General features: G+C 42.3%; 1 protein-coding gene and 1 long non-coding RNA gene across 2 annotated transcripts in view; one reads left to right on the top strand and one right to left on the bottom strand.

Annotated features, from left to right (window-relative positions):
• SLC30A8 (solute carrier family 30 member 8) overlaps nt 1-16,375 on the top strand; it is a 24,229-nt gene extending 7,854 nt beyond the window's left edge. Inside the window, exons 2-8 of the mRNA XM_075415654.1 lie at nt 531-735; nt 4,670-4,808; nt 8,682-8,835; nt 9,352-9,541; nt 9,919-10,024; nt 15,097-15,231; nt 16,230-16,375. Coding sequence (XP_075271769.1) covers nt 531-735; nt 4,670-4,808; nt 8,682-8,835; nt 9,352-9,541; nt 9,919-10,024; nt 15,097-15,231; nt 16,230-16,375 — 1,075 coding nt within the window. The remainder of the gene's footprint in view (nt 1-530; nt 736-4,669; nt 4,809-8,681; nt 8,836-9,351; nt 9,542-9,918; nt 10,025-15,096; nt 15,232-16,229) is intronic.
• LOC142360822 (uncharacterized) lies at nt 59-26,193 on the bottom strand. The gene is made up of 3 exons (XR_012763388.1): nt 26,077-26,193; nt 1,449-1,542; nt 59-632 (listed from the first exon to the last, which is right to left on the bottom strand). It is a non-coding gene; the product is annotated as an uncharacterized LOC142360822 (long non-coding RNA).

Here is a 26,193-nt window from a genome sequence, read left to right as displayed (position 1 = left end):
AGATTAATAGGTTTTGTACATATGTGGAAACTTGAGATCAAACAGTTCTGCATACAAAGAGAGGAGAGAAATATCTTTAGTCAATTATATTTGTGAAAAAGAAGATTTTTTTTTTTATTAGTTGTCCTGACAAAGCTATTGGGAATAAAAACCTGAAATTTTCTGTAGAATTGTCTCCATGCTATGCTGAATTTGGTTGCTATTTGCATGAGGTAAGACTTTCTGACAATCATATGGTGTGCATAAAATACACAGCCTAAGAAAGTCACCCTGTGCTTCATAAACTACTAAATGATGTAGGAGAGCCCAAAAAGCCAGGAAACACAGCCAGAGCAGTCATTTCATGTGCAGCTCCCTCCCGCAGAGCCCTGCATGTGCGAGCAAGCCTCTTCTATGACCTGCTCCGCTGTTCCCAATGCTGCTTTTATCCTTCAAAAGCATTAATTACATAGTTACTGGGGCTGCAGGGCAAGACGCCCAAATAACCAGGGTTTTTCTTTTTTAACTTTCTGTTTCTTTCAATCCCGAAGGATGAGCTGGCATCAGAAGAATTTAAATGAAGAGAGGCAGCAGCAGGAAGCAGAAGAGGCTGAAGCTAATCCAGCGTATCACTGTCACCGCTACTCACAGACCTATGAGAACAGAAAAAGGGAGCAGCATCAAGCCAGGAGGAAGCTCTGTGTAGCATCAGTAATTTGCATCTTCTTCATGGTTGCTGAGATTACAGGGGAGTATGTTTGCTCAAAGAAAGCTCAGTTTGGTGCCCAGCACAGCCATATTCATGCCCTTTTGCACCCCCTCAGAGTGCAGTGACCCACAATGCACAGAGGTGAACCCATCTGTGATGAAATAACTCTCCTTTCTCCCCAGTCTGTAAAAGAATAGTTGTTGGGTGTTTTTAAGTGAAGTTATCAAAATATTTTCATACATTCATTTAAAGATTGCATCTGGGGAGGAATACAAGGATCAGTTAATGGTCTAAACTGTTCTCCCAGGTCTTTAAGGTAGGCTAAAAGTGGCTAGCATGTCTTAGCATCATGTCACAAATGGTTTGTAATAAATTGAGTTACATTTTTTGGAAAAGATTAAAAGATTTTACATGTTTATCCAGGCCAATGAGACCTCAGCACTAACAAAGGCTGCTAGCGTAGGATCTGGTATTAAATCCAACAATCCTTACACAGTCCAGGGAAATCCAGGGCCAGATTCACCATCTGCTTTTCTTCAGTTAATTCAATGTATTTATACCAGAGCACGTTTATCTTTTAAATTGGCCTGCTGGTGTGTCTCTGGATCAATGGAAGATTATTCCCCTGTCTAATTAGCCTTCACTTCTGGACCCATCCTACAATATCCAATTTACGTTTTTGGATCACTCGTAGAACATTAGCTTTTGTTTTATCCCACCGATCTGCTCTCTGCATGGCTTCTGTGATATTTATACCTACCTGATAGTTCCTGGCTCTTTATTTTCCCCTTCTCTGCAGTGAGGTGGGGTAAGGTAAGGCACGAGGAATCCCACAGACTTTTGCCACTTGTGCCCTGGGGGACAAAACAAAAATCAGCCAGTAAGGCCTCTGAAACCCATGTACTCCCTGCTTCAGCATCTCTGGAGACCCATGAAAATGAAAGAGAAAGGCTTTGTCTTCTCCATAGGTGAGGAGCAGAGGCACTGGAAGAGCCGCTGCATTTCTGCCTTCTGTCCTGGCTGCCAAACCCAGCAGAGACCTCTCCAACTCTTCCCTCCCATGGGCTTCGTCTGCGTGAAGCCCCGTTTTTTGTAGGTCACACGCATTTCCCCGTGAAAACCAGTGCATACCACTAATCTCCATGCAGTAATTTCCAGTGCCAGAAGTAAAGCATTATTAACAAAACCGTATAATCAGTAGGCTTAAGTTTGGTGAATGCGGTAATGCTAGAGGATAATTGGAAGGACAGATGATATGTTAACTAAATGTTTCATTTGGCTTAATGAATCATACAGCTTTTTTGCAGTGACAGCTTAAGTAACAGGCTTGAAGACCATTTTGCTTCAGACCATTAAACTTTGACAAACCAGTTATTAACTGCAGTTACAGACAGCAGTCTATGGAGATTTTTGTAATTATGAACCATACATTTAATTTTTTTAATCATTAGGCTAGACAGCCTGTGCCTGATGATTGACCGTTGAGTGACTGACAATTTCTACTGCTTTGTGGAATACAGAGCTAGAAACATCCATTGTGGGAAACAGTAAGTCATAAAGGCCACTTGTTGGGAGTATTGATACAAAGCAATAAAGGCCTATAACTATTACACAGGCTTTACTCTTGAAAATAAAGATGTTCCCCTTCCTTCTCCTCTTAAGGGCAAAACAGCTTCCATGGGCATTAATATGCTAAACAGAAGAAACAAAGCTGCATCACTCTCAAAGAGGTTGAAAAGTTGTGCTTCTTTGAATCCCTAGATCTTTCCCGTGATATTTGTGCTCAAACCACCTGTGCTGGCCCTTACTGCTCTCCCAGAAGGGGCATTGCTGGCTGAGTCCGACACACTGTCTCCAAAAGACAAATATCTTCTGTTTTTCGAATGCAGATCCATCACAGCCTCCATAGATGTGGAGATATCAGTCAAACTCATGACACCCTATGTACAGCTCTGATATAAAAATGCTTTCCAATGATTTTTAGTGGCTAAGGACCAAATGAGGATTTCAAAGTACTTTATTTATTTGGGCACTAGAAAGAGGGACAAACCCCACATGTGTCCTTGTGTCAAAAAGGAATATAAAGACTTGACCAGGTTGCTAAGATAAGCAGACTGAGATCTCAGAAACTCGCCCAAGGCATTAGTTATGCCAGCAATACATAAAATAATAATTTGCCAACTTTTCTCAAAGACAGCAGGCTAGAAGCAAGCTTTTGTAATGCTGTCCCACAGAATATGGAAATACAGCATCTAAAATGCAATAGGGTTTCGCAGGCAGCTTGTGCTCTAGGTATTTGTTTGCCGAAAGATAGCTGCTGTCTTGGTTGTTACATCTGTGCACTGTCAGACAAGCCTGCTTCCCTCTCTTATGCAAAATCGTTTCCCACTTGGGAGACGGCTACCCTGCAAACAGTGAAAGTCTAGGAACTGTATCATGACCAAAAAGTATATGTACATTTACACCTACTCATGTTCTGGGAAATCCCCATCCTGCTGAATTTTTCATTTTACTGCAAGGAAGAAGATGCCCCCAGATTCTGCAGTCACGCTTGCTCCCTTTTGGGAAATAACTTTCAGGCGGCTGTAAATGGGATGTACAGTGAGGCAACAGAGGAAAATAATACATGCCCTATGTGTGCAATATACGTTCTCCTATGGTGAATACAAGCCATACAGTATTAGGTACTCTAATCTAAAATCTGAATACAGGAGGAAAATAAACAGCGAGTCCATCCTGTTGGCACGAAGACTTTCCAGCTGGAAGAAAACAAGAGATATGACTACATGTCCCTTTGGCAGTGGTATATTGCCAGAGGTTTGAATAAGGCATTTTACGATGTTTTTCAGAATTCATTGATTCTCACATGGGTTATGGTCAGGAGAAACAGGTGAGCTGAAGTTACTTAAATGACTGAGGAAGGGGGGAAATATATTGCCAAACACAGAAACTAGATGTTTTGGCTCTATTAGTTCATATTTCCATTTTTCTATATTTTCACCATGATGAAAAGATTTCCTTGCTGTAACAAGTTGGCAGGACAGCTTCCTGCCTGTGATCCCTGTCTTCTCTTGCATCCACTGGCAGCTGGGGTAGTTTAGAGAAATCTTTTAGTTTCTTTGGATTTGTCTTTAGCCCTGAGACATGGTCAGAAGAATCTGGCAAAAAAAAATATTTGGCTTACTGAGTAAGAAATGTGGTTTCAGATAGCCTGAAATGGTTTTGTTTTGTTTTTTATTTTTTTCAGAATTCACATGAAACCAAAACCCCCCAAAGCAAAATGACATTCAGCCACATTTTTCCAACTCTAGCAGGAAAATTAAGTCATGCATTACAGATGCAAAATGATAGATTAGTCCAACAAACAGAACATTTTTCTCCATGCCCTCACCAAAACGGTTGGTTGTTTATCACAGCTCTTCTACTGGGACCTTTCCTTTTACTCCTGTTTTAGTGTTGCCTGTGACAAATAAACAGTCAGGCATTCATTCATCCAAAACTCAGGAAAAACATACATATTTTCCTATAACAAATAGGAAATGAATCCCATAAACTAAGTCTATGTTTTTATACATACTTGAAAATATCAGTGATCTGTGAAGAGATAGTGGGAGGATACTGGATATGTGGTCTCTAATACTGCTTTTCACCAAGAATTCTGATACTAAAATAGTTATAGTAAAGCAGTCCAATGGTAATAAAACCCCAGCACTAGCATATCACAACTCATATTCTCCTTAGGACTCTCTCTCTCTCTCTCTCTCTAGGATAAAGAAAATGGCCTTATTTCTTTCTATTACTTTCACTGCATCAATGAGGTACCAGTGAAACTAACTTTGAAGAGTCTTGAGTCATGTGCATGATCACTGAAAACTGAATGTTCCTTTTGATTCACAGCAAAGCAGGCCTCGGGTTTGATCTGGTCGACTCAAACTTCCGACCAGAGCCATGATACAGACACGTGTTCACACAGGTGGGCAGATCGCCGGGAGCCTGGCGGTGATCACCGATGCGGCACACATCCTGGTGGACCTGACAAGCTTCCTGATCAGCCTCTTCTCGCTGTGGCTTGCCTCCAGACCTCCCACCAAGCAGTTAACTTTTGGGTGGCACCGAGCAGGTAGCTAAAGTGTCACAGAATGAACATGTGGAATTGGAAGGGGAAGTCTTCATAGCCAGGGACTGGAAAATGTGCTGATGTCCAGCGTAGGTCTGCAGATATTTAGAGACAGCGCACTAATGCTCTCAAAGCCCCCAGGGCACGTGACAAAGAGAGAAAGCCAGAGAGTTTGGAAGAAGTAAAAAGCGTAGTCATTTCTTATCTACAAACATGTCTTTCAGGTCATTATTTAATATAGTTTTGGGCTGGTGCTAGCTTTGGCTGAGATAACAGCAACTTCCCTCAATGACTTGAGTGTCAGGAGGACTGAGTCCTCAATCTGCTATGAAATACAAGTTTCTATAAAAGCAGCAATACCCATAAAAATGAGGGTCTACTCCATTTATAGAATGATAATGCAAATAATTAAATTATTTAAAATAGACAACAATGCTATATCTGTAGAAAAGTGAAATCCTTTAACACTTACCATTTTCTAAATCATCTCCCTTCATACCTCTCTGTCACTGCTGGTATTTATCAGATGGAAGCAATGGTAGGTTTTAAAAGTCCTCTGTCCTCAACCAGTATAAATATATTTACAGATGACACCTAATATCAAACGCATTACAATCACACACAAATGCTTTTCCAAAAGAGAAGAGATCAGCAAAATATTAACAACGAGAAAAATTTTATGAGGGTATGGTTCTGTTCAAGATTTAGACAGCTAAATTTCACTGCCTACACATGAGCACATACTAGCACAGGGTCCAAGTTTCTGATATGTTCAACCAAAATCTAGGCTTCGATCATCTGTCTAAACATAGAGGTCTAGTGCTACATCCCTAGGGTGTCTGAGACTCATGCATGGGAACAGCAGCTGTGGCACAAGACCCACACGAGCCTGCACAGGATGCCAAGCACAAGACCAGGGAATCTCAAATGCCACCAGGCACTCATAGTTAAGAAAATAGGATGTGTTCCCAGTCAGTCGATGGAGCAGAGCGCTGTATGAATCACCATTAATTTGATGTCCATTGTCCACAATGGGAGCTTAGACACCTAAGCTCACACCTACCTGAAGACATTTTAATTTAGCTTCCTCAGTCTGGGAATGAATCCCATGCTGGGTGTCTTAGGGCTCAATTTAATTGCTCATATATAACGGATTAGTGCTATTTGAAACATCCTAATCTGTTCCACAAAGTCTCCAACTGTGATTCTAGAAGGCTATAGGTCATCTATACATCTTGTGTCAAGTCATACATGGAGGTGTCAGTATATCTCAAATGTCTCTAGACACCTATGCACCTGAACTGAGTGCTCAGATCATAAATGCTTCACGGATGTTCAATACGAAGGACCAGAAGCAGCTCCTAACTCAGGATATCTGCAGGCTAAGGTTGCCTGCAGCTGCAGAATGTACCAGAGAAGACATATGCCATACTCATCCTGTCTTTACATTGCTCCCTAAGTAAGTTCTACCAACCCTGCCGGAAACAGGCTGCTGGCTGAGGGGGAGGTTTAGTATGACTAAAGTGTGGCTGGCATTATGTTCCCAACACACAGCTGAAATCTGCAGCCTTAGCAAAGTACTACTATCAGTTGATCCGTAACTACTTTTTGTGTTTATGCTCTCTTAGACTGGGAATAAAGGCAAGTGAAAGAGAGACTTCTCTCTTGCTGACAAGATGGTAGGCAGGTTCAGCCACTTCATGTAACTTCACCCTCAGTCTGTGTTAGATTTTTTTAGGTTTTTGTCACTGCAATGCAGAACTTCAAAACCAATCTTTTATTGCCTTTTTAACCTGGTAGCAAAGAGACCCCTGCATTAAATGTCAGAGGCTGTTTAATTGCATTCCTTGATGGTTATACTGTTTCTGGCTTATTTTCACAGCTATATTTCCAGTTTAATATGCAAGTGGGTGCCTTAATAGACTGAGGGCAGTCAGGTGAGTGGCAGAGTCACTGTGGGCTGACTACCAAACACTTGCAGCTGCAGCCCTCCGTGACACTGGAAGCTATTTTTTTCACTGCTTTTTTTCAGACTGAGGGATAGGATTTGTCATGCAAAGACTGTGTATGACAGGGCTTGGCTTTAGCAGGAGCCATCTGAATGCCTCCTGTCTTCTAAGCCAGAGCCAGGCAGCAGAATCAGTCAAGAGAGCAGTTCAGCACAATCCTTTGGGTTTGCAGCTACTTTCAGCAATGTGGCTAGAAGCATAATATTGAAGGAGACTGATAGTATGAGCTAGTTATACTCTCGGGCAGGAGAGCTTTCATCAGCCTCAATTTCTTTTTCTCTGGTGTGATTCAGAGTTTCCCAAACAATCCTATACTACTGTTTGCTGTGCGCTGTTAGTGCTAGTAGTTCTGAAGAAATGTAACTGAGAACACCCTGAGTAAAACATTTAGTACTACTGAACTGGTCTGTAAGCTTAGTTAAACTTTTGATAAGATACTACATTGAAAAGTAATATGTATTTTCACTATGTCGGTAAAGATGACCTCTAACACTTTCAGCTGTGGAGTATATGGACACACGCACGGACGTTCATGCAGGTCATGGCAATGATAGCACAGCCATCAATGCCTTCAGCAGGACAGGTCTGCAGGTTTTCAACCTCTAACTTGCAGAAAATATAAACACCAGATTTACCAGAAAATATAAATACCATGCTTTATGTTAGCTCCTCTCTATCTACTTCTAAGCAAAAGGAGATTTCTCTGTGAGTGTACTTCCGTTCATTCTTTGTCAGTTTTAAACAAAATGGTCATTTTGATAAGCATCTGATGCCGGGACTGCTGCAAAAGGTGTGACCCTCATAAAAATATATTCAAAATTTTAAGCTGAGTTTCAGCTGCTTTCATGAACAGACGGTGGAGGTCTGTGCAAGTACTTTGCTCTTTCTGGCTGCCTACTGCCTTTCACTTTACTGTGAACTTCCATTTTGCCTGGTATTGTCTCAGTTGTGCTCGTGAAGTCCCACATTTACCCATTCAAGTCACATGGCAATTACTAGTCCCACATCCTAATAAAACCATGCTGCACATTCATACGAACGTCTCCGGACCTCGCCTATGTCAGTGCAATAAAAGGTGGCCTTGGGGACTGGATTTATTTGAGCCCAACTCAGAGCCAATAGAGATGAAATTAAATTTTGCGGCCCCAGGGAAAAAATAACTTCTTTTGTCCTCATCACTGCTGGTGGCACAAAAAACATTTTTTGGCATTGGCAGGATGAGTCCCAGGAGAGAGGAAGGAGAGGTTTTGCTGGCAAGACCTCCTCAGGGGCTGTCACTGCCTTTCTGAAGTACGAGGTAACGAGAGGTGTGCAGAAACAAGAGAGGCTATTGGAGGGGGATTATGTCTGCCGCTGGGTTTGGGTAAGCCGTGTCTCTCTCCTTCACTCCAACCTCTGCTCCCATGACCTAGATAGTCTTGTTGGTGGAGGAGGTCTGGTTGCTGGGGTCCTCACAGTGTACTGGCAGGGCCAGGCAACTATGTAAGGTGTAAAAACATTGCTCTTTTATCCTTCCTTCCCACGACAGCTCCTTTCACTCTTCCTCAAACTCCCCAAATGATCTGTTTCATCTCTCTAATTTCTCAAAATGCCCCAAGAACTCAACACTGGAATGTGCCCAAAAGTAGGAGCAGGTAGAACAGGATTAGTCCACCACATACACAGGGCTGCCCTGGGCAGCCACTGGATTTTCTATGACCAGAAAAGGTTTTGGCCCATTGTTTGTGAGCATCAAGGCTGCCAATACACAAGAAGTAACTCTGCTGGCTATGAAGCTCTCAAACCTGCAACCATTACCATCAATCCCTTAAAATTTCTTGTGTTTCTGTTATGACTCCTGTTAAATTCAGATTTTTTTAATTCCTAGAAATTCTGGGAGCTTTGATGTCTATGATAATTGTTTGGATGGTTACTGGTGTGCTGATGTATTTGGCTAGCATGAGGCTGCTACACCCTGATTATGATATTGATGCTACAGTGATGCTCGTTACCTCTGCTTGTGCCGTGCTCACCAACATCCTGTAAGTTACTTTGCTTTCTTCTCCATATAACTTTTGAACCTTGAACCTGCAGCTGTATTTCAATAAAAAATGATAGAGAGATATTGGCCTCAAAAATATGAAGTGTTTATGAGTTTCACGAGAACATGGAGAGGGGTGGAGAAGAAAGATACTGCTTCTTATTGAAGGCTGCATTTGCCCTCCTCCTTTCTGTTAGCTGCCACACTGGGAAGGGAAATTATAAATGCACAAACTCCAGGAAAAGATTAATCTCCATCTCACTTTCTATTAGATGTCAGAACATTCAAGAACTCTGTAGGAAATGAGGCCTCATTAATTCCCCTGTTCACAGGCTTTCTTGCTTGTATAAAAAACACTGAATAAGTGTTATCTGCTTAGCCGCTCTGTATTTTTACCTAATGTGTCTGATTGTACTGTTCAGCATTCAGAAGTGAGAGGATTGATGACTTGTGTGACATCACTGCTTTCAGAGCTGCAATAACTCCACTGATATTTGCAGCTGTATGTGTTTTGCAGACTAAGCCTGATTCTGCACCAGACTGGCCATGAGCACAGCCATGGGGCATCAGCCAGGGACCATGCGTCAGCCCCTCCGGAAAAGGCAGCTCTGAGCAATGCCAGTCTGCGGGCAGCTTTTGTGCACACCATTGGAGATCTATTCCAGAGTATAAGTGTGCTAATTAGTGCACTTATCATCTTCTTTAAGGTTGGTTTTATTAGTTCAGTTGCCTTCCTCGCAGTTAAGGATAACAGTGATTTTCATGGCATTGTGACACCAGAGAAATATTTCCTCTGTCTTGATATACATTGTAATTTAGTCAGTTATTTTTGGGAACTGAAATGACTGTTGAGAGTGTAACGCTTCTTGGTGTTTCAACTGCAAGGAGGATACCCCAGTGTCTCTCCTTTCTTCATCTGTAGCACCTTCATTCCCTGTGCTGAGGCTCCCTAACTGGCAAAGGACCTTAGCACTCATTCCATACTAGATGAATGGAATATATTATTTTCTGAGTTTGACTAACTAAAAATGGCAATAACCAACAATGATGAAATTAACAAAGTGATGTGTTCATATTTTTCTAGCCAGAGTACCAAATAGCTGACCCAATCTGCACATTTGTGTTTTCCATCTTTGTTTTGGCAACCACCATCACCATTTTACGGGATATTTTGATTGTGTTAATGGAAGGTAGGACCTGATTCCAGAATCAATACAGATATATTTTGGGTTTTTTCTCTCTCTTTCTCTATAACGCTTATACTCTCTGACAGAAGTAGAATAGCACACCTCTGTATCAGTTTCCAATATTCTCATAATTCTGATCATACTTTAAACCTAGTTACCATTTTAATCAAAACTGTTTTCTACCATAGCACCAGAAGATTTATACCTATGCCAGTTTTCGTTAAAATCTGTGTACTGGTGTTTTGCTAATGAACTCCCAATGTGTTCCTAAAACTGAGTTGCTTTTGTTTGTTGTGTGTATAATTTTGCTTTTTTTCACTCCTTTGGCATACGAGATGTCTACTCACTTTCTTCATTGTGTAGTTCCTTTACCCATGTAAAATACAAGTCTGTGCCAAAAAAAAAAACAACAAAGAAAAGAAAAAGACTGTGCTTTGAACTGTGTCCGTGAAATAGGCTGAGTGCAAGAGGCAGATGTTTAAAAGATTTTTAGCTGCTCCAGTCCAGGAAAGCAAGCTGATGAAGCTTTCCAGTTGCATTCAGATGCAAAGGAATAGACAATTCTCAGAACATCAGCAGCAAGAAGAACTAGGCTTAGCAATATTTAATCATGTCAGCTATGGGACTGAATGTTTGATTTGCAAGGCCAAATGACTTCAGCAGTCATAGATGCATGGTTTTGCTTTCCTTACCCTGAATAATATAATGCAACCTCTTTCTCAGCTGTGAAGACAGAAGGATTAAAGGGAAAAGTAGCTCTGACAGTGTAGGTTTTGAATGGATAGGTGCTAGTCAGTGTGACTGTCTGCACAGCTATTTACTTCTCTGTTTCACTTTGCACCTACTTCTGTTTCAAGAAAGAAAATTTCAAGTATTGCTTTGCAGTAAAGCTTCATTCTAGGGCTGGTTTGCTTTCGGTGATTGTGAGACAGAGATACATTTGTGCAGAAGTGTACCTAGATAGAGTGCAGCAACTGCCATCACGGAAACTTGGTGGGATGAATCCCACGAGTGGAATGTAGCACTTGATGGCTACAGGCTGTTCAGAAGGGACAGGCGAGCAAGGAGGGGCGGGGGCGTTGCCCTTTACATCAAGAAAACACGACAGAGTGAAGAGCTGTCCCTGAAGAATAACCACGAGCAGGTCGAAAGCTTATGGGTAAGAATCGGAGAGAGAGGCAACAAAGGGAACCTAGTGGTTGGTGTCTACTACAGGCCACCAGATCAAGAGGAGCTGATAGATGAAGCGTTCTTCCTCCAACTCCAGGAGGCTTTGCGCTCGCAGGCTCTCGGCCTACTGGGGGACTTCAACCACCCCGACATCTGCTGGAAAAGCAACACGGCAAGCTGTAGGCAATCCAGCAGGTTCCTAGAATGCATTGAGGACAACTTCTTAAGCCAGGTAATAAGCACCCCTACCTGAGGGGATGCAATACTAGAGCTGGTGGTCACCAATGCGAGTGAGCTCATTGGGGATGTCAAGATCGGAGGTAGCCTGGGCTGCAGTGACCACGCGCTGGTGGAACTAACGCTACTGAGGGAAATGGGAATAACGAAGAGCATAGTCAGGACCCTGAATTTTAGGAGGGCAAATTCCCAGCTCTTCAAGGAGATAGTCAGAACTCCCTGGGAAATGGTCCTCAGGGACAGGGGAACAGAACAGAGCTGGCAGGTCTTTAAGGATGTATTCCAGAGAGCACAAGAGCTCTCGATCCCCAGGTGTAAGAAGTCGGGCAGAGAAGGGAAGAGACCGGCATGGATGAGACAAGAGATGCTGGTCAAATTAAGGAAGAAGAGGAAACTGCACAGGCAGTGGAAGCCGGGACTGGCTTCCTGGGAAGAGTATAGGGAAGCTGCCCGGTTGTGTAGGGATGGGGTCAGGAAGGCCAAGGCACAGCTCGAGCTGAACTTGGCAAGGGATGCAAAAAATAACAAGAAGGGCTTCTACAGGTATGTCAGCCAGAAAAAGATGGTCAAAGAAAGCATATCCCTGCTCATGAGCGAGACTGGCAAACTGGCAACAGCAGATGAGGAGAAAGCTGAGGTACTCAACAACTTTTTTGCCTCAGTCTTCACTGGCAACCTCTCTCCTCACTCCTCCCGAGTCGCTGAATGGCATGAAGTAGACCAGGAGGGTAAACTCCCTCCAGCTGTAAGTGAAGACCAGGTTCGGGACCTGCTGAGGAACCTAAACGTACACAAGTCCATGGGACCTGATGAGATGCATCCCAGAGTCGTGAGGGAACTGGCTGACGTAGTTGCCAAGCCACTCTCCATGATATTTGAAAAGTCATGGCAGTCAGGGGAAGTCCCCAGTGACTTGAAAAAGGGAAACATTGTGCCCCTTTTCAAAAAGAGTAGAAAGGAAGACCCTGGGAACTACCGACCTGTCAGCCTCACCTCTGTGCCTGGGAAGATCATGGAACAGATCCTCCTAGAAGATAGGCTAAGGCACATGGAGGCCAGGGAGGTGATTCGAGACAGCCAGCATGGCTTCACCAAGGGCAAGTCCTGCCTCACCAACCTAGTGGCTTTCTATGATGGTGTAACAACAAGAGTGGACAAGGGAAAACCTATGGACATCATCTATCTGGATTTTTGTAAAGCCTTTGACACGGTCCCCCACAACATCCTTCTCTCTAAATTGGAGAGCCATGGACTTGATGGGTGGACCGTTCAGTGGATAAGAAATCGGTTGGATGGTCGCAGCCAAAGGGTAGTGGTCAATGGCTCAATGTCCAGATGGAGACCAGTGACAAGTGGAGTCCCTCAGTGGTCCGTACTGGGACCGGTGCTGTTCAATGTATTTATCAATGACATGGACAGCGACATCGAGTGTACCCTCAGCAAGTTTGCAGATGACACCAAGCTGAGTGGTACGGTCAAGACACCAGAAGGACGGGATGCCATCCAGAGGGACCCGGACAAGCTGGAGAGGTGGGCCTGTGTGAACCTCATGAGGTTCAACAAGGCCAAGTGCAAGGTCCTACACCTGGGTCGGGGTAATCCCCGCTATCAATACAGGCTGGGGGATGAAAGGATTGAGAGCAGCTCTGCTGAGAGGGACTTGGGGGTACTGATAGATAAAAGGCTGGACATGAGCCGGCAATGTGCACTGGCAGCCCAGAGGGTCAACCATGTCCTGGGCTGCATCAAGAGAAGCGTGGCCAGCAGGTCGAGAGAGGTGATTCTGCCCCTCTACTCTGCTCTGGTGAGACCTCACCTGGAGTACTGCGTTCAGCTCTGGAGCCCTCAGCACGAGAAGGACATGGAACTGTTGGAGCGGGTCCAGAGGAGACCACAAAAATGATCCGAGGGCTGGAGCACCTCTCCTATGAGGACAGGCTGAGAGAGTTGGGCTTGTTCAGCCTGGAGAAGAGAAGGCTGCGGGGAGACCTGACTGCAGCCTTTCAGTACTTAAAGGGAGACTACAGGAAAGACGGGGACAATCATTTTAGGAGAAACAACAGTGACAAGATGAGGGGTAACGGTTTTAAACTAAAACAGGGTAGGTTTAGGATAGATATAGGGAAGACATTCTTTACAATGAGGGTGGTGAAACACTGGAACGGGTTGCCCAGAGAGGTGGTGGAGGCCCCATCCCTGGAAACATTCAAGACCAGGTTGGACAGGGGGCTGAGCAACCTGATCTAGTTAGTGGTGTCCCTGCTTGCTGCAGGGGGGTTGGACTAGATGACCTCTAGGGGTCCCTTCCAACCCAAAACTTTCTATGATTCTATGAACTGTCTGTATCTTGGCTGCCAAAAAATAAGAAGATCTCTCGATTACCGAAAAAAAAAAATCAAGCTACCACGAAGCCCTGGCAGCCCCTGACACTCAGGCGTCTCTTTCTCAGACCAGTGATTCCCAGTTTCCATTAGCAGTGGTGGCATGCCAAAATGCTCTTTTCCCCTCTGCAGCAAGCCCTTTTACGCTGTCCTTCTGGGGAGGTCTCTGAAGCCAGTCTCTTACTTCCGAAGTACTATATTCTGCCCAGACTTTCCTAAAGAGAAATTGGATGTTGGAGCTGGTAGTGGAGATGGCTCTCACCCACACATCCAGCCTGTCCCGGGGTGTCAGCCCCACAGCCCCTGCAACTGACTGTGTCATGCAGGCACTGACCGTCGATGGTTTTCTGTAAGAGCATGTGCATATCAGCATCATATTCTACGAAGTCAATACTCCATATAACGTATCATTCTTGTAATAAACAGATAGGACAAAGCATACAACACTGAGGTCATTAACGATTACAAATAATTATCAGTTTTGGTATGAAAGACCAAATTAACCAATACTGTGCTTGTCATTATTATACTTCACAACTGGTGGCATTAAAAATATTTTTCAGTTTACTGATCCAAGTGAGCATGATGAACATAGCTGTTCACGTGGGCATAGAGGTGCATTTCCAAATTCCCAGGTCTCACTCCAGGGAAGATCTGTAGTTAAAGTCCTTGGTCAGATTTGGATTTAGATAAAACTCTGAATTTCATGTTGCAGCTCACCCTATCACAATTGCCCTCCCTCTGAATCAGGGTCACCACCATCATCATTTTTTGTAAGAATTCTCATCTATGAAAACAACCACTGACCTACTCAATAACTAGACCTGGGATGTAATCTCATCTAAGACTGCTCATTCAAACCATTTTAATCTTTGTGTTTGTCTTTCTCTCTCTGCTAAACAGATACTTCTCTGTTGTGTAAATGTATTGAGGACAGAATCCTTCAGAGGTGCTCAGGTGATTCCGTAAAATCTGCACTCACAAGAGATGTTGGTGCAAAACTAGGGCAAGTTCTGGCTAAATACCTCACTTCCCTACATAAACTGAACTCTCAGAGCATCTCCTAAGACATGCATGAATCTGCTTCTTCCATGGAGAAGAGTAAAGCCAGGGATAGGAATAAATTTCACAGTGAACTCAGAAATAGACAGGCTTTCCAAAGCATTGAATATTTTTATAAATATTATACATCTAGCTAAATAAACATTCATGATGCATTTTCCTCTAATGATCATCATTCTTACCTTTTCAAAATATTTTTTTTCCCCACCAATTTCTCCTTTTAAGGAACATCAAAAGGATTTGCGTATGATGCAGTGAAAGCAAGAATTTTAGCAGTTGAGAAAGTGGAGTCTGTTCACAACCTGCATCTTTGGTCTCTGACGATGAATCAAACTATTCTGTCTGCTCATGTTGCCACAGGTCAGTAAATTTCTGTAAACAGGGAGTAAGTATTCAGCTGCTGCCTAGTAAAGGTCAGTCTCTCCTGACTGGGATACAACTGACTGTATATCTGTTGCTTGTTAAAACAAATGTCATCATTTTGTCGGAGAAATAACAACAGCAATAACGAGAAAAGCTCTCAAATCCTCCTCTCAGAAACTTGCCAGAATCACAGGGACCTCTACTTAGCCCAAAAAGTGAAAACTGCAAGAGGCTGTGGAGCAAGGAAGTAAACTACAAGGTATTTTAAATGAATTAGAAGAGTTAGACCTGGGCTGGATTTTTCTCATGATATCAAATAGATTTTAGAGGGGATTTGTCAGACTTGAAAACTGTTGATCCCTACAAGAAAAAATGACAGGGCAAATCTGCATTCCTGATGCATCTCTAGCTGTAAAACAATCTTTAAAACATAGCTTGAAGCATAGAGGTAACTCCAGGGGAACAGTTCATCTTTAAAAACAATTTTTTTAAATGTATTCCGTATCTCTGTTGACAAATTGTCCACTAACCAGACCAGTTTTTTGTTTATCTCTTTGTTTTGTACATGTTAAGGTTTATTTAAGAAAAAAACTCCACCTGTGTTTGTCCAAGAATGGGTTCAGAGGTGAAGTCCTCCATGGAGTCCCTGCTTCCCCAAAAGAGTGGGTCTGTCAGCCACCCGACTCACTTGGCACTGTTGCTACTCCCTGACTGGATGAACTAATCTTTATTAAGTATTCCTGCTTTCCTCCAGTCTTCTGCCAAACTGAATTTCTTTGGTGATTACTCTTAGCTCAGCTCTTGCCAAAATTGCATATTCATTTGAATGAACAAGCTTCTGCTGACATGCAGGCTCCTGAAAGGAGGATAAAAAGGACAAGAAACACTTCTCAAAACAAACTTCTTGTTAGAAGTTTGCAAATAGTCTCTGTCAGTAAACACTCTAAAGTATTATATTATATACATTTTGATTATTTTCTGCTTGCTATCTATAGCAGACACAGTGGACAGCCAGAAGATTTTGAGAGATATTACCCAAGCCCTGTTTGAGCACTACAGCTTCCAGTCCATCACCATTCAGATTGAATCGAGAGAGGATCAGAAACCAGACTGCGTGTGCTGTCAAGAGCCCAGGGATTAAAGGCAGCAGTATGCCATGCAAAATAACAGTCACCCCTCTTACAGGTCAATGGAGACTATATGTGCTGGTTGTATGCAATTGATTAACAACAAATGGTAATTAACTGAACTAAAAAGCCCTGCCAGTGTGAGCAGTGCATGGACCATCTACCAGGAGAGAACACGAATTAGGCCCATCCATCAGCTAGATTACCTGCCCATCAGAGGCTACTTTCAATTACAAGAGAAAGTATCTAAATTATTCTTGACTAGAGCAGCATATTGGCACTAAGGCAACATTTAAGAGTGCCTGTTTGAAATCATAGGTAACAAAAAATTAATCAACCTTCAAATTGCCAGCAGACCAATTATCACAAAATGTAATGAAATGTAAGTTTGGTATTAGCAAAGCTCAACACTTACTCAGGATAAAAGGGAAAATTTAAATTAGCACGAGGGATGAAGAGATCTGGGAAAGAAAGAAATGGCAGCATGTGCTTTCCCTGCCTTTTGCATATTAAGGGAAATATCGGATATGCACCATATTCTGCAGCGTGGATCACAATAGAATTCACTCAGTTCACATCGGCAAATAGCTCTTTGTTTTTTAGCTGGCCCTACCTGTTTTTCAGCTAGCCCTCAGCCAAACTCTTTTCTGCCAGACATGGGCAGTATTTTCTACTATCAAGACAACCCATAACTCGTATTGCACTGCATTGATAAGTTGTGATGGAACATTTGTAGTGGATTTTTGGGTGTCTCTGTCACAAGGTGCCACTGGCTTGTGACAACAAAACAGACCAGGTGCTCCTAAAAAAGGAAAAAATAATTAGGACAAGGAAAGACTATGGGCCATTGTGAAGACTGCGTCTAGTGTCCTGCATAGTATGGCCTGTGGGGTGTTACCCAGTAATGCTACATCCCTGAAGTTATATCAGATAATTAAAAAACCCTTTGGCATATCACACATCCATTCACTGTACAGGGAACGGATGTGCCTCTCCTTCAGGCAGCTAATTCCCAGATTCCTTAACAGATCGTGTTAAATGTTCCTCTTCTGCATACCTGGCATGGTTACTGCAGAACTGGGAACAAAGACTCAGGTCTTGACGCAGTGCCTCTATTTTTATCCAGTCAACTCTCACCTCTTAGCAAAAACAAGGGTTGCACTTCAAAATGCATGCTCAGCGGCTTCTGCACAAAACAACTTCAGTTCTGCCCTTGGCCACAATAGTGCAGCTTCGCTTTCCATGCAGAACTAGGCGTGATGTTTTCCCACTCCACAATCCTCGCTCCCACAGCTGCAGTGCTCATTTTATTAATAGTTTTGTTAGAACAGAATAAAGTATGCAATATTGAGTGGTACTGAGTTTCTGGGCTGACAGCTGGAAAGAGCACTGTGTTATTAAGGTATAAAGAGGCCTTGCTTTTTAGGGAATTTGGTTTTATTTGCCACAGGTTCACATTAGTTTCCTACTTCATCATCCTAAGGAGATTAGAATTTATTATTAGGGGCTTTTGGCTATGGATAATACATAACTATGTGATGATAGATTGATGTATTAAGCTGGCTGGCATTTGTTACCTGGTAGAGGGAACAAGAAATTTTTCTGCTTTGTGGTGGCATCCCAGAAGATTTTAGTCGGGTAAACCTCCCACTGAAATCAGATAAGGTATTAAAACACAACACCTGCTAAGAATTTCATGAGTATCTCATTATTTACTGGCTCGAGAGAACTGAGACCATAGCAGTGGTATTCAGTACAGTGATAAAGACAATTCTTGCCCTTTACAGCTGAAACTCCAGAAGATAAAACACAGATAAATCAAAGCACAGTAAGAAACCCCAAATGAAGAAATTAACTTGTATTTTGGCCAGTTTCTCTGCTGGTATAATTTAGCATAGTTGCCTCCTACGAAAGGCAACACAGCTGTGCTTGTTAAATAACCCAAGCATCCTTTTCATTAGTTGGGGAGGACAAGTTAATAGTGCAGCCTATGTATGAAAAAAATGTCTTTCAAAATGTTTTGAGTAAAAGATGAGGACACAGACCTGGATATAATAGGGAATTTTGAGATACAGTTTTACGGTCAAGGACAACGTAAAAGATAAGGAGTGTGTAACAGAAGCATCCATACAGCACAGATGCAGTTCTCAGATTTAGGCTGAGGTGGAGATAAAGACCAGAAGTTAAAGAGGAAGTGTTGATCTTGGAAAACATTTAAACAGATAAGTGACGTGGTCCACCAAGTAAGCCACGCTGAGTAGCAGAGCTGTGAAAAATCTGGATAGAAGCAACACAAGAGGGGCTGGAAAAAACAAGATTCAGCAGCTGGGACCAGGACTGATGAGGCTGTTGTCCAAATGAATTGAAAGGATGGGGAAGTCTTTCATTGCATTTTGGAAAAAGGAGCAGTGAAATATAGAGACATGAGGAAAGCAGGAGTTAATCCAATAATAATGATCCCAGTGAAGGGGAGCGGGGGAAAGTTATAAAAAATGTTTCAGAAGGAAGTAAGGTGGCAGTGGCCATCCACAGTAATCCTGATGACTCATCAGACCCTCAGAATAGTAGCCTAGCTATGTGAGTAGTAAAGGTCAGGGAAGGAATGGGGAGGAAGAGAAGTTTGGGTTTGCTAGAAGCAGTAGACCTTGGATTTCGGGTGAAAGAATTTAGCCACATATCTTTAGGAAAAGCTAGAAACAGTGCAATTTCTCTACTTTCTATTGTGGAATTTACTCTAGCAGACCACTGTATCAAAAGTAACATGATGGCTTGTGAAAATGTAAGGAAATTTTACCAAAATATGAAAGTTCAAAGAAGAATTTAGAGCAAATATTTACCTGTAGTTACGAATATTGCTACAAGGAGCTGAATTTTCAATGTTCCCACCATGTATATGAATGTAAATTGTACATTTGTTCTTCATCCCCATCTAGTCTGATCCTCAGGGATATTATCTTGGTACAAGTTGTTTTGAGAATAGTGCCTGACTGGCTGGGGAGGATTTCTGCAGAAATGCTACTGCGATATATAGACGCCAAGGCTGAGAAATTCAGAGACAATTTCTGGACTTCTCTGCTTTTATTATCTTTACATCCTTTGGATTGCCTGCAGAATAACTATAAGAAAATCGACAAAAATTGCTGTCTCTAAATCATTCTTGGAACTACTGTGAAGCAGAAAAGTATTTGTCACATAAGTGTTCTGTTTTCCACGTCTGACTGTTTTCTGGTGGAGTTCAGTTCACATGGGCAAGACATAGCTTTACTGGCTAGCACTGAAACTTTATAAGTATATTCATCTTCCTCTAAATTTTAATGTGTCATTTTGCAGCTTGTAAATTATATAGTTCTCCATTCCCCAAAAAGCACTCTCTCTTTTTCACTTTCCACAACCAAAATCTAACACATTTAGCAGAGCCTGAGGATAAGGACTTTGTAGAAGCTCAAGACTTTATGGAGTAGAAATCATGAAACAGGCAAATGCAAAGATAGACTTTCCTCATTCAGCACTGACAAAGGGCCTAAGTGCCAATATTGTACTGAGATGACCATCAAACAGCAACAGAAATATTTAGAATTATTCAAACTGGAAACAGTTATGGCACAAATCCGTCATTAGCATCAGTGGAATAGTCCCTTACTGTAACTATAGTCGTAGACATCATCCTGTGTTCTTCTGTCTGAAATGTGAAGTGACTGTGAGAGTTGGATATGCAGTTGAGGATTATATTGCCCACTTAGTGTGAGACACCACGTCAGTAACTTGTCATCTCCAGAGGAAGGCCAAACAAGATGTCCCAGTCCTGTCCATGGCAGCAAATGTTGGCCTAAGCAATGAGGACTGTGTAGGTCTGCAATATCATTCATACCAATGTCAAGAGGTTATATCAAACAATTTTGGCTCTGAGCATTTTCTCCTCTGTTGTAAAAGCTAGCATGCTCCAACACACCTTCCTCAGTGCCTTCCACTCAGCCACAGTAGATGTGGTTTCCTTCCTTTTTCATCCCCTTCGACTATCATCCCCTTCTAGTCTCTGCTTTTCTATTGTTCCCCATTTGTCTTTTTTTCAGCAATGCCTCAGCTGGCTGCCTATTCAAATTTCAATGCCAACATGATATTTATCACATACGTTTTCTGCTTACAGCCCTTCCCATTCCTCTTCAACCTGTCTGTTTAGAAAAAAGCTTCTTAAAAAGAAACCGTGTTTTGCTCCATGTTTGTTGAAAACGTGGTATAATGCACTATGTTTTTTCATTTGACTCTACTGTAAGCACAGTAATAATATGGACTTCATAAAAACAAAGAACAACAGCCATTCCAGACATCACATATTGGCCCATGTCAAGCACCGCCATATATTTACTTTCTATTAAAGTTATTTAGAACCTTCACAGCCAAAAAATTATGTGAGCTGGCTCCAGCTTAGGTACTCTTTCATGTTCTCAAGCATGATGATAATCTCTTTCAGCTACAACAAAGAAAGTTCTTTTCTACCTGAGTACATACAATTGAAGCAAGAAAGGAATTAGAGACATCCAGTTGCTTAACTGCCTCCTTCGACTTCTCCCTGCTTGGACTTTGTGTCAGACAGTCAGCGTCTAGCAAGAACGCCCTGCAGCCGGGGAAGCTTTGGAGAGCAGCCCAGTGAGAACAGTGGATGGAATGGAAGCACAACAGGGTTTTTTACATGGTTGCTAGTGCACATTCAGAATTTTCCATCCCGAGTGCCATGTTAATGAGAAATTAGTCTGCTTTTCACTATAATCTTGGGGCTTGACATTTGATTTTTTAAAAAAAAAAAAAAAGACGAAAAGAAATGAATGAAGAGAAGTTAAAAGGGCTGTACAGTGAAAGATTCCTGGTGGCATCAGAGGCATTTTCCCCCATGGCTTGCACTCTTCTGTAACAGCAGGGCTCTGTAGCTTTGTCTCCCGAAGTGCACTGCCACATGCTCTGCCGTGATGTGCTGTCCTACCTTACCACACACCACAGAAGCTGCCATGGCATGCAATGAAAGCTGTCCTGCTGTGACACGTGCCATAGGACTCCTTGCATGCTGTGGCTATGAGCTTCACAACTGTGAGGACGACTCCTCAATTGCATGGGCAGAACGATCATCCAGGCTTTGGTGAAGCAATGACTTCTTTTTTCCTGCTGTGTAGTTATATTCCGTACTAATTTTCTTCTTGGAGACTGAACCTGACTGGCATAGTTCGTGCAGCTTCTGTCTAAATGAGAAAGCGCAGGAATTCATTAATCATGGCACAACCTGCTAACCCACAAAGAGGCACAAGGCACTCTGGGCTCGCTCCTGGTCTAGGCAGTAATTCTGATGTCAAAACACTTGGAACTGGTGCGCTTCCCAGCAGTGGTGTGCAACCTGGATCTTTAACTTTTGGCTCCTGCTCTGCTTTCTCATTTGCTCACAGGCAAGTGTCAGAAGTGCTTTGAAGGATGTGCTGTGCTTTGAAGGATATGGTGCACTTTGAAGGAGCAGCAGAAACTGCTCATGAGCTTATGAGGACATTGCATCCAGCCTTCCTCTGCCACAGACAGGGTTTTTGCGAAAGGAGATCCTTTGTAGGAAGCAAGAGAAAATTATAAGGGCAGAACTGGGAAATCCTGTGGGCTTCAATGCTATCACAGCGCCAAGCATCTGGGAAATGGCTGGGAATGAGCTGCAGAGCTGTACGCTGCCTGCACAGGGGTGCATTCTCCCTCAATATGCATGAGCAGCAGTAACAATTCCATGAGAGTGCCAAGGGGAGAAGAGTGTGAATGTGAAATGAAATTTAACAACTCCCTATGCCCTTTAAACTACACTCACAGAATTAAATGTGGAATCAGGGATCATAAAAAAATTGTTCTCTTAAAAAGAATAGAGTTTCATCTTTCTCTGAGTACTTTCTTCACTGTGAGTGGTTTTAAGAATTGATCAGGCACACTCATTTCTACTGTGTATTAGCAGAAAATAGTTGGTCATCCATCAGTCCCCTGCTGAGTTTCAATTGCAAAGATATGACTGAAAGCTGGTATTAACAGTGACAGAGAGGCTTAAGAACCATATAGGCTTCAATACTGTATGAAAGACGTGAGTCAATAAGGCTTTTCAACAGTAGTTTAATGTCATTAATTTGTGTTCTCCTAGCACGTAGAGTTTGTGGCAGGCACAGCTTAGGTTCCTGTGGAAAGAGATGGTCTCGGCCCCCAGAAGGCTCCACTCTAGCAGGACTGGACAGACCAGAGATGAGAGAGGGAACATGATGGGGAAAATCAGAGTGATTTTTCTGAGGTCACATCTGAGGTCCATGGTGAAGGCTGTTATACAAATCGGCTTTCTCTGTGCGTACTTGAATGCTCTGCCCAGGAACAGACACATAATCCTATATCTATTAGCACTACCTGTATAAACTGGGTTGCATTAAATAGCTACTTTAATAATATGGGAAAAAAGAAGGAAAACCAGAGAGGACTCATCCTTAACAAAAAAAGACACCAAACACAAGACAGAAGAAGAAAAAAAACCAAACAAGAGCTTATTGTAAAGCTGCTACTAGAAGTGTGTATTGGACCACATCACCTTAATTTTCTTTAAACTCTATAGCTTATTTTTCACTGAAGTGTCCACTTAAGCAGCCTGACTTTGAGGACAACCAGAGGTGTGTCTTCTTGCCTTGGGAGGGAAGGCAGTCTTATGGGAGAAGAGATTTGCTTTCTGTGAGCCCTGTGTTACATCTCCCGTATAACGTCCAAGCAAAGGAGAGAGCCTGTGTAGTGACAACTACACAGTTGTCTGGGACAACTACAACTAGTCAGGGAGACAGACAGGAATGAACACAGTACTTGTCTTCATCCAAACAATATAAAAACCATTTTGTATTTATCACAGATATGTCCCTTCCCTTCTCTACCAAAAAAAAAGTGTGGAAGGCCTACCCAGCCAGGCACATATTCTGAGCCTGGGCTGAAAGTATGAGTCACTTTTTTGACTAGAAACAAGAAAAATGAAGTTTTATTTTTATGATCCTCTAAATGGTGAGAGGAGACACCCTGTCATGGAACAATAAATTCAAGCTTAATTCCTGAGGCTGGAAAAAAAGATTTTATCTTTCCTTCTGTAATTCTTCAAGCAACTTTTAAATTTCCCCAGAGTATTTTGAGCCTCAGCTAGCATAGTGTTATTCCATATGCTGTTTGCCTGTAGAATACTATATTTTGTTTCATCTTTTCCCTTCTGTAATTCCAATTCTCCTGTAACATAGAAATACCTTTTAGTCAGGCCTGGGTTATTGTAATAGAGGTGACCCCGTACTGAGCACCTTGGCATAAAAACCCACATTCCTTGCAAGGGAGAGCTGCATGAAAAAGAAATATTGCCACCATTTTAGGGCGAGGGCATGGAGGAAATTAGTCCTGGCTTTCCAGGTGCTCTCTGTGCAAAGCTTACATGTGGACACTTCTTGCTTCTCTTGCATCGCTGCATCCCTGAGGAGCTCATCTGTAGGTGGTCATTAGCGGAGGGCGCTCAGACTGTCTTAAGTATGAAACCCAGATCCCGAGGGCTCTTGTGTTTCCATGTTGGTGAGTTACACAGGTGGGAAGTTCTGAGACCGAGCCAGCTTTCATTCCTCCTTGTCACCCCCCCTCCTTTTGTGGTGATTCTACTTGGAAACCACTTGAACATCAGCCATAGAATGAGATTTTGGCTTCTCGGAAAGCTACCACCGGGACCTGGTAAGGATTTCCTCTCATTCAGCTGTCATTTATGGTGAACCCCAGCAATCAAATACATTCTGTGTAGCCACTGCACAGCATCTCATTTACAGCTTTTCTTCTCCAAAACACTGACATGGGTTAAGTGAGCAATGAAACACTGAAGAAAACATTTTTTAAAAAATCAGTGGAATTATTAACTACTAAAAAGAAGCAAAGCACTAGGAAGCTCCTTTGATTATTTTTCAATTTAGGTAACAAAACATTATTGAGAGGAAAGAATATAATCAATACTCAGTAGCATTGTAGCTAGCTGTGCAGCAATTTAATGCTAGAAATGGATTAAGGTGACAGGAAAAGTCAATGCAGTCTTAAATTAAAGGTGAGGAAAGTCAATGAAAAGTCAAAGCTGGTTAGGAGTCCATCAAGTAATAGCGGGAAAAGCTCTGGTAAGTACAAAGTGCTTCAGTAACCTTACCTTATCACTGTATCTCTACGTTTTACATGTTTGTTCAAAAGAGTAACTGGGTATATCTTTGTTCTCAGTTTGAATCATTAAATTGTTTGAATTCATTGGGTTATTTCCAAGAGGATTTGCAAAAGAGAAGTCTGTTTATCTTTTTTTGTTTAAGGAATAAAAGGGTGGATTTTTCCCTCTGGGTTTTATTTTTATTTTATAAAAGCCTTTTTCCCTGAAAGAATCTACAAACTAATCTCACTGGAGAATAAACAGGATTATGACCTAACTAGTACCAGAGGAGGTACCTTTGGTTAAATAAGGGGGAGATATTTTTTAGTTGCAGTTTTAGCTTAAATTGTGGTTTTTCTTTGTTATATTAAAACAAACAGTAAGGAGAAAAGTCCTCTGCATTCCAGCAACACCTCTGCCTTTAATTCTCTAGGGGTTTAGAAACCTTCTGATAAACTGAGAAAGAACAACCTAATATTGTTCTTATTTCTTAAACAAAAAGTACCCTCTGTCTCTGAATTCTGTCATACCACTCAAAACCATGGGGATTCAATGACCCTGGTGTGCTGTCAAAATGCTCTCCTGATGAGTTCTTGAATTCTCATACTCTTGCTAGTATATAAGGCTGATCAGAAAAGACGAAAAATGTCATGGCCTATTTGTTATGATTTGTACGCTAACATCTCGGACAGCTGTTGAGATTTACACTAACATCTTGAATAGCTGTTGAGATTTCATCGTTTCGTAAAGTTCAACCAGTTCATAACAGGAACTAGGTCTGATTTTTGCTAGTAATGAGGAAAAACCATACTGATGAGCAGGGTTGGGTTCTACAACTTTGGTTGCCCTATGTGATGTTTTTGTAGCTTCACATTTGAAGATGCTGAAGCTTCAAGTTATGTCCTGAGCTACCTTTTAGTGTTCAGTCAGAGATGACCTGGAAAATCTGTTTTGCCTGTTTTTCAGTTGCCAGTACCTGAGATGTCAGGCAGAACTTTCTCTTGCTTTTAACATCTCCCAGGTGTGTAACAGAACTCAAAGGAGCTTGCGTCTCTTGCACCCGCTGATGCCAGGGGACAGATGGGTGTTTCAGTGCAGGCTTTCCTCCCCTGATGCTTAGCACTTACCCCACTTGGTAGAACAGCTGTAGTGGCCACAAATTGTATGTTCTGCTAAAATGCAGTGTTTAGCAAAGCCTCTTTACTTAGGCACAATCTGTAACATGAAGGTGTGCGAATCTGTCCTCAACCTCCAGGACCATTACATGGTATTTCAAAACACAGAACTTTGTGACATGAAATAACAGTAAATCCACACTGAATTATGCCTCATGTCCTTCCCTCTCTGCAGAAGACCGAACTTTCTGACAAACAGGGGAAACTGAAATCTCTGCCTTGAGAGGATACAGATAATGAGGCAAAGCCGTTAGCATACTGGGCAGAAATTTTAGGGCTGACAATGTTCAACTTCAGTTTACAGATAACTCCTCGCACCACAAGAGCAGGAGATAAAAAGAGTTACAACAGAACTAACCTTTCACTGTAGTCTTGCTAGCTTCGCTGACTCCTCTGACTGGCATGGCTGGAAGTGCAACTGCAAATGAGGTTGACTTTTATTCCAACAGCCAGAGCTCAATGCAGTGTTTGTGTG

This window comes from Opisthocomus hoazin, chromosome 3 (genome assembly GCF_030867145.1).
Source record: "Opisthocomus hoazin isolate bOpiHoa1 chromosome 3, bOpiHoa1.hap1, whole genome shotgun sequence".
Classification (NCBI taxonomy): Eukaryota; Metazoa; Chordata; class Aves; order Opisthocomiformes; family Opisthocomidae; genus Opisthocomus; species Opisthocomus hoazin.
This window is presented reverse-complemented; position numbering and strand designations above follow the sequence as displayed.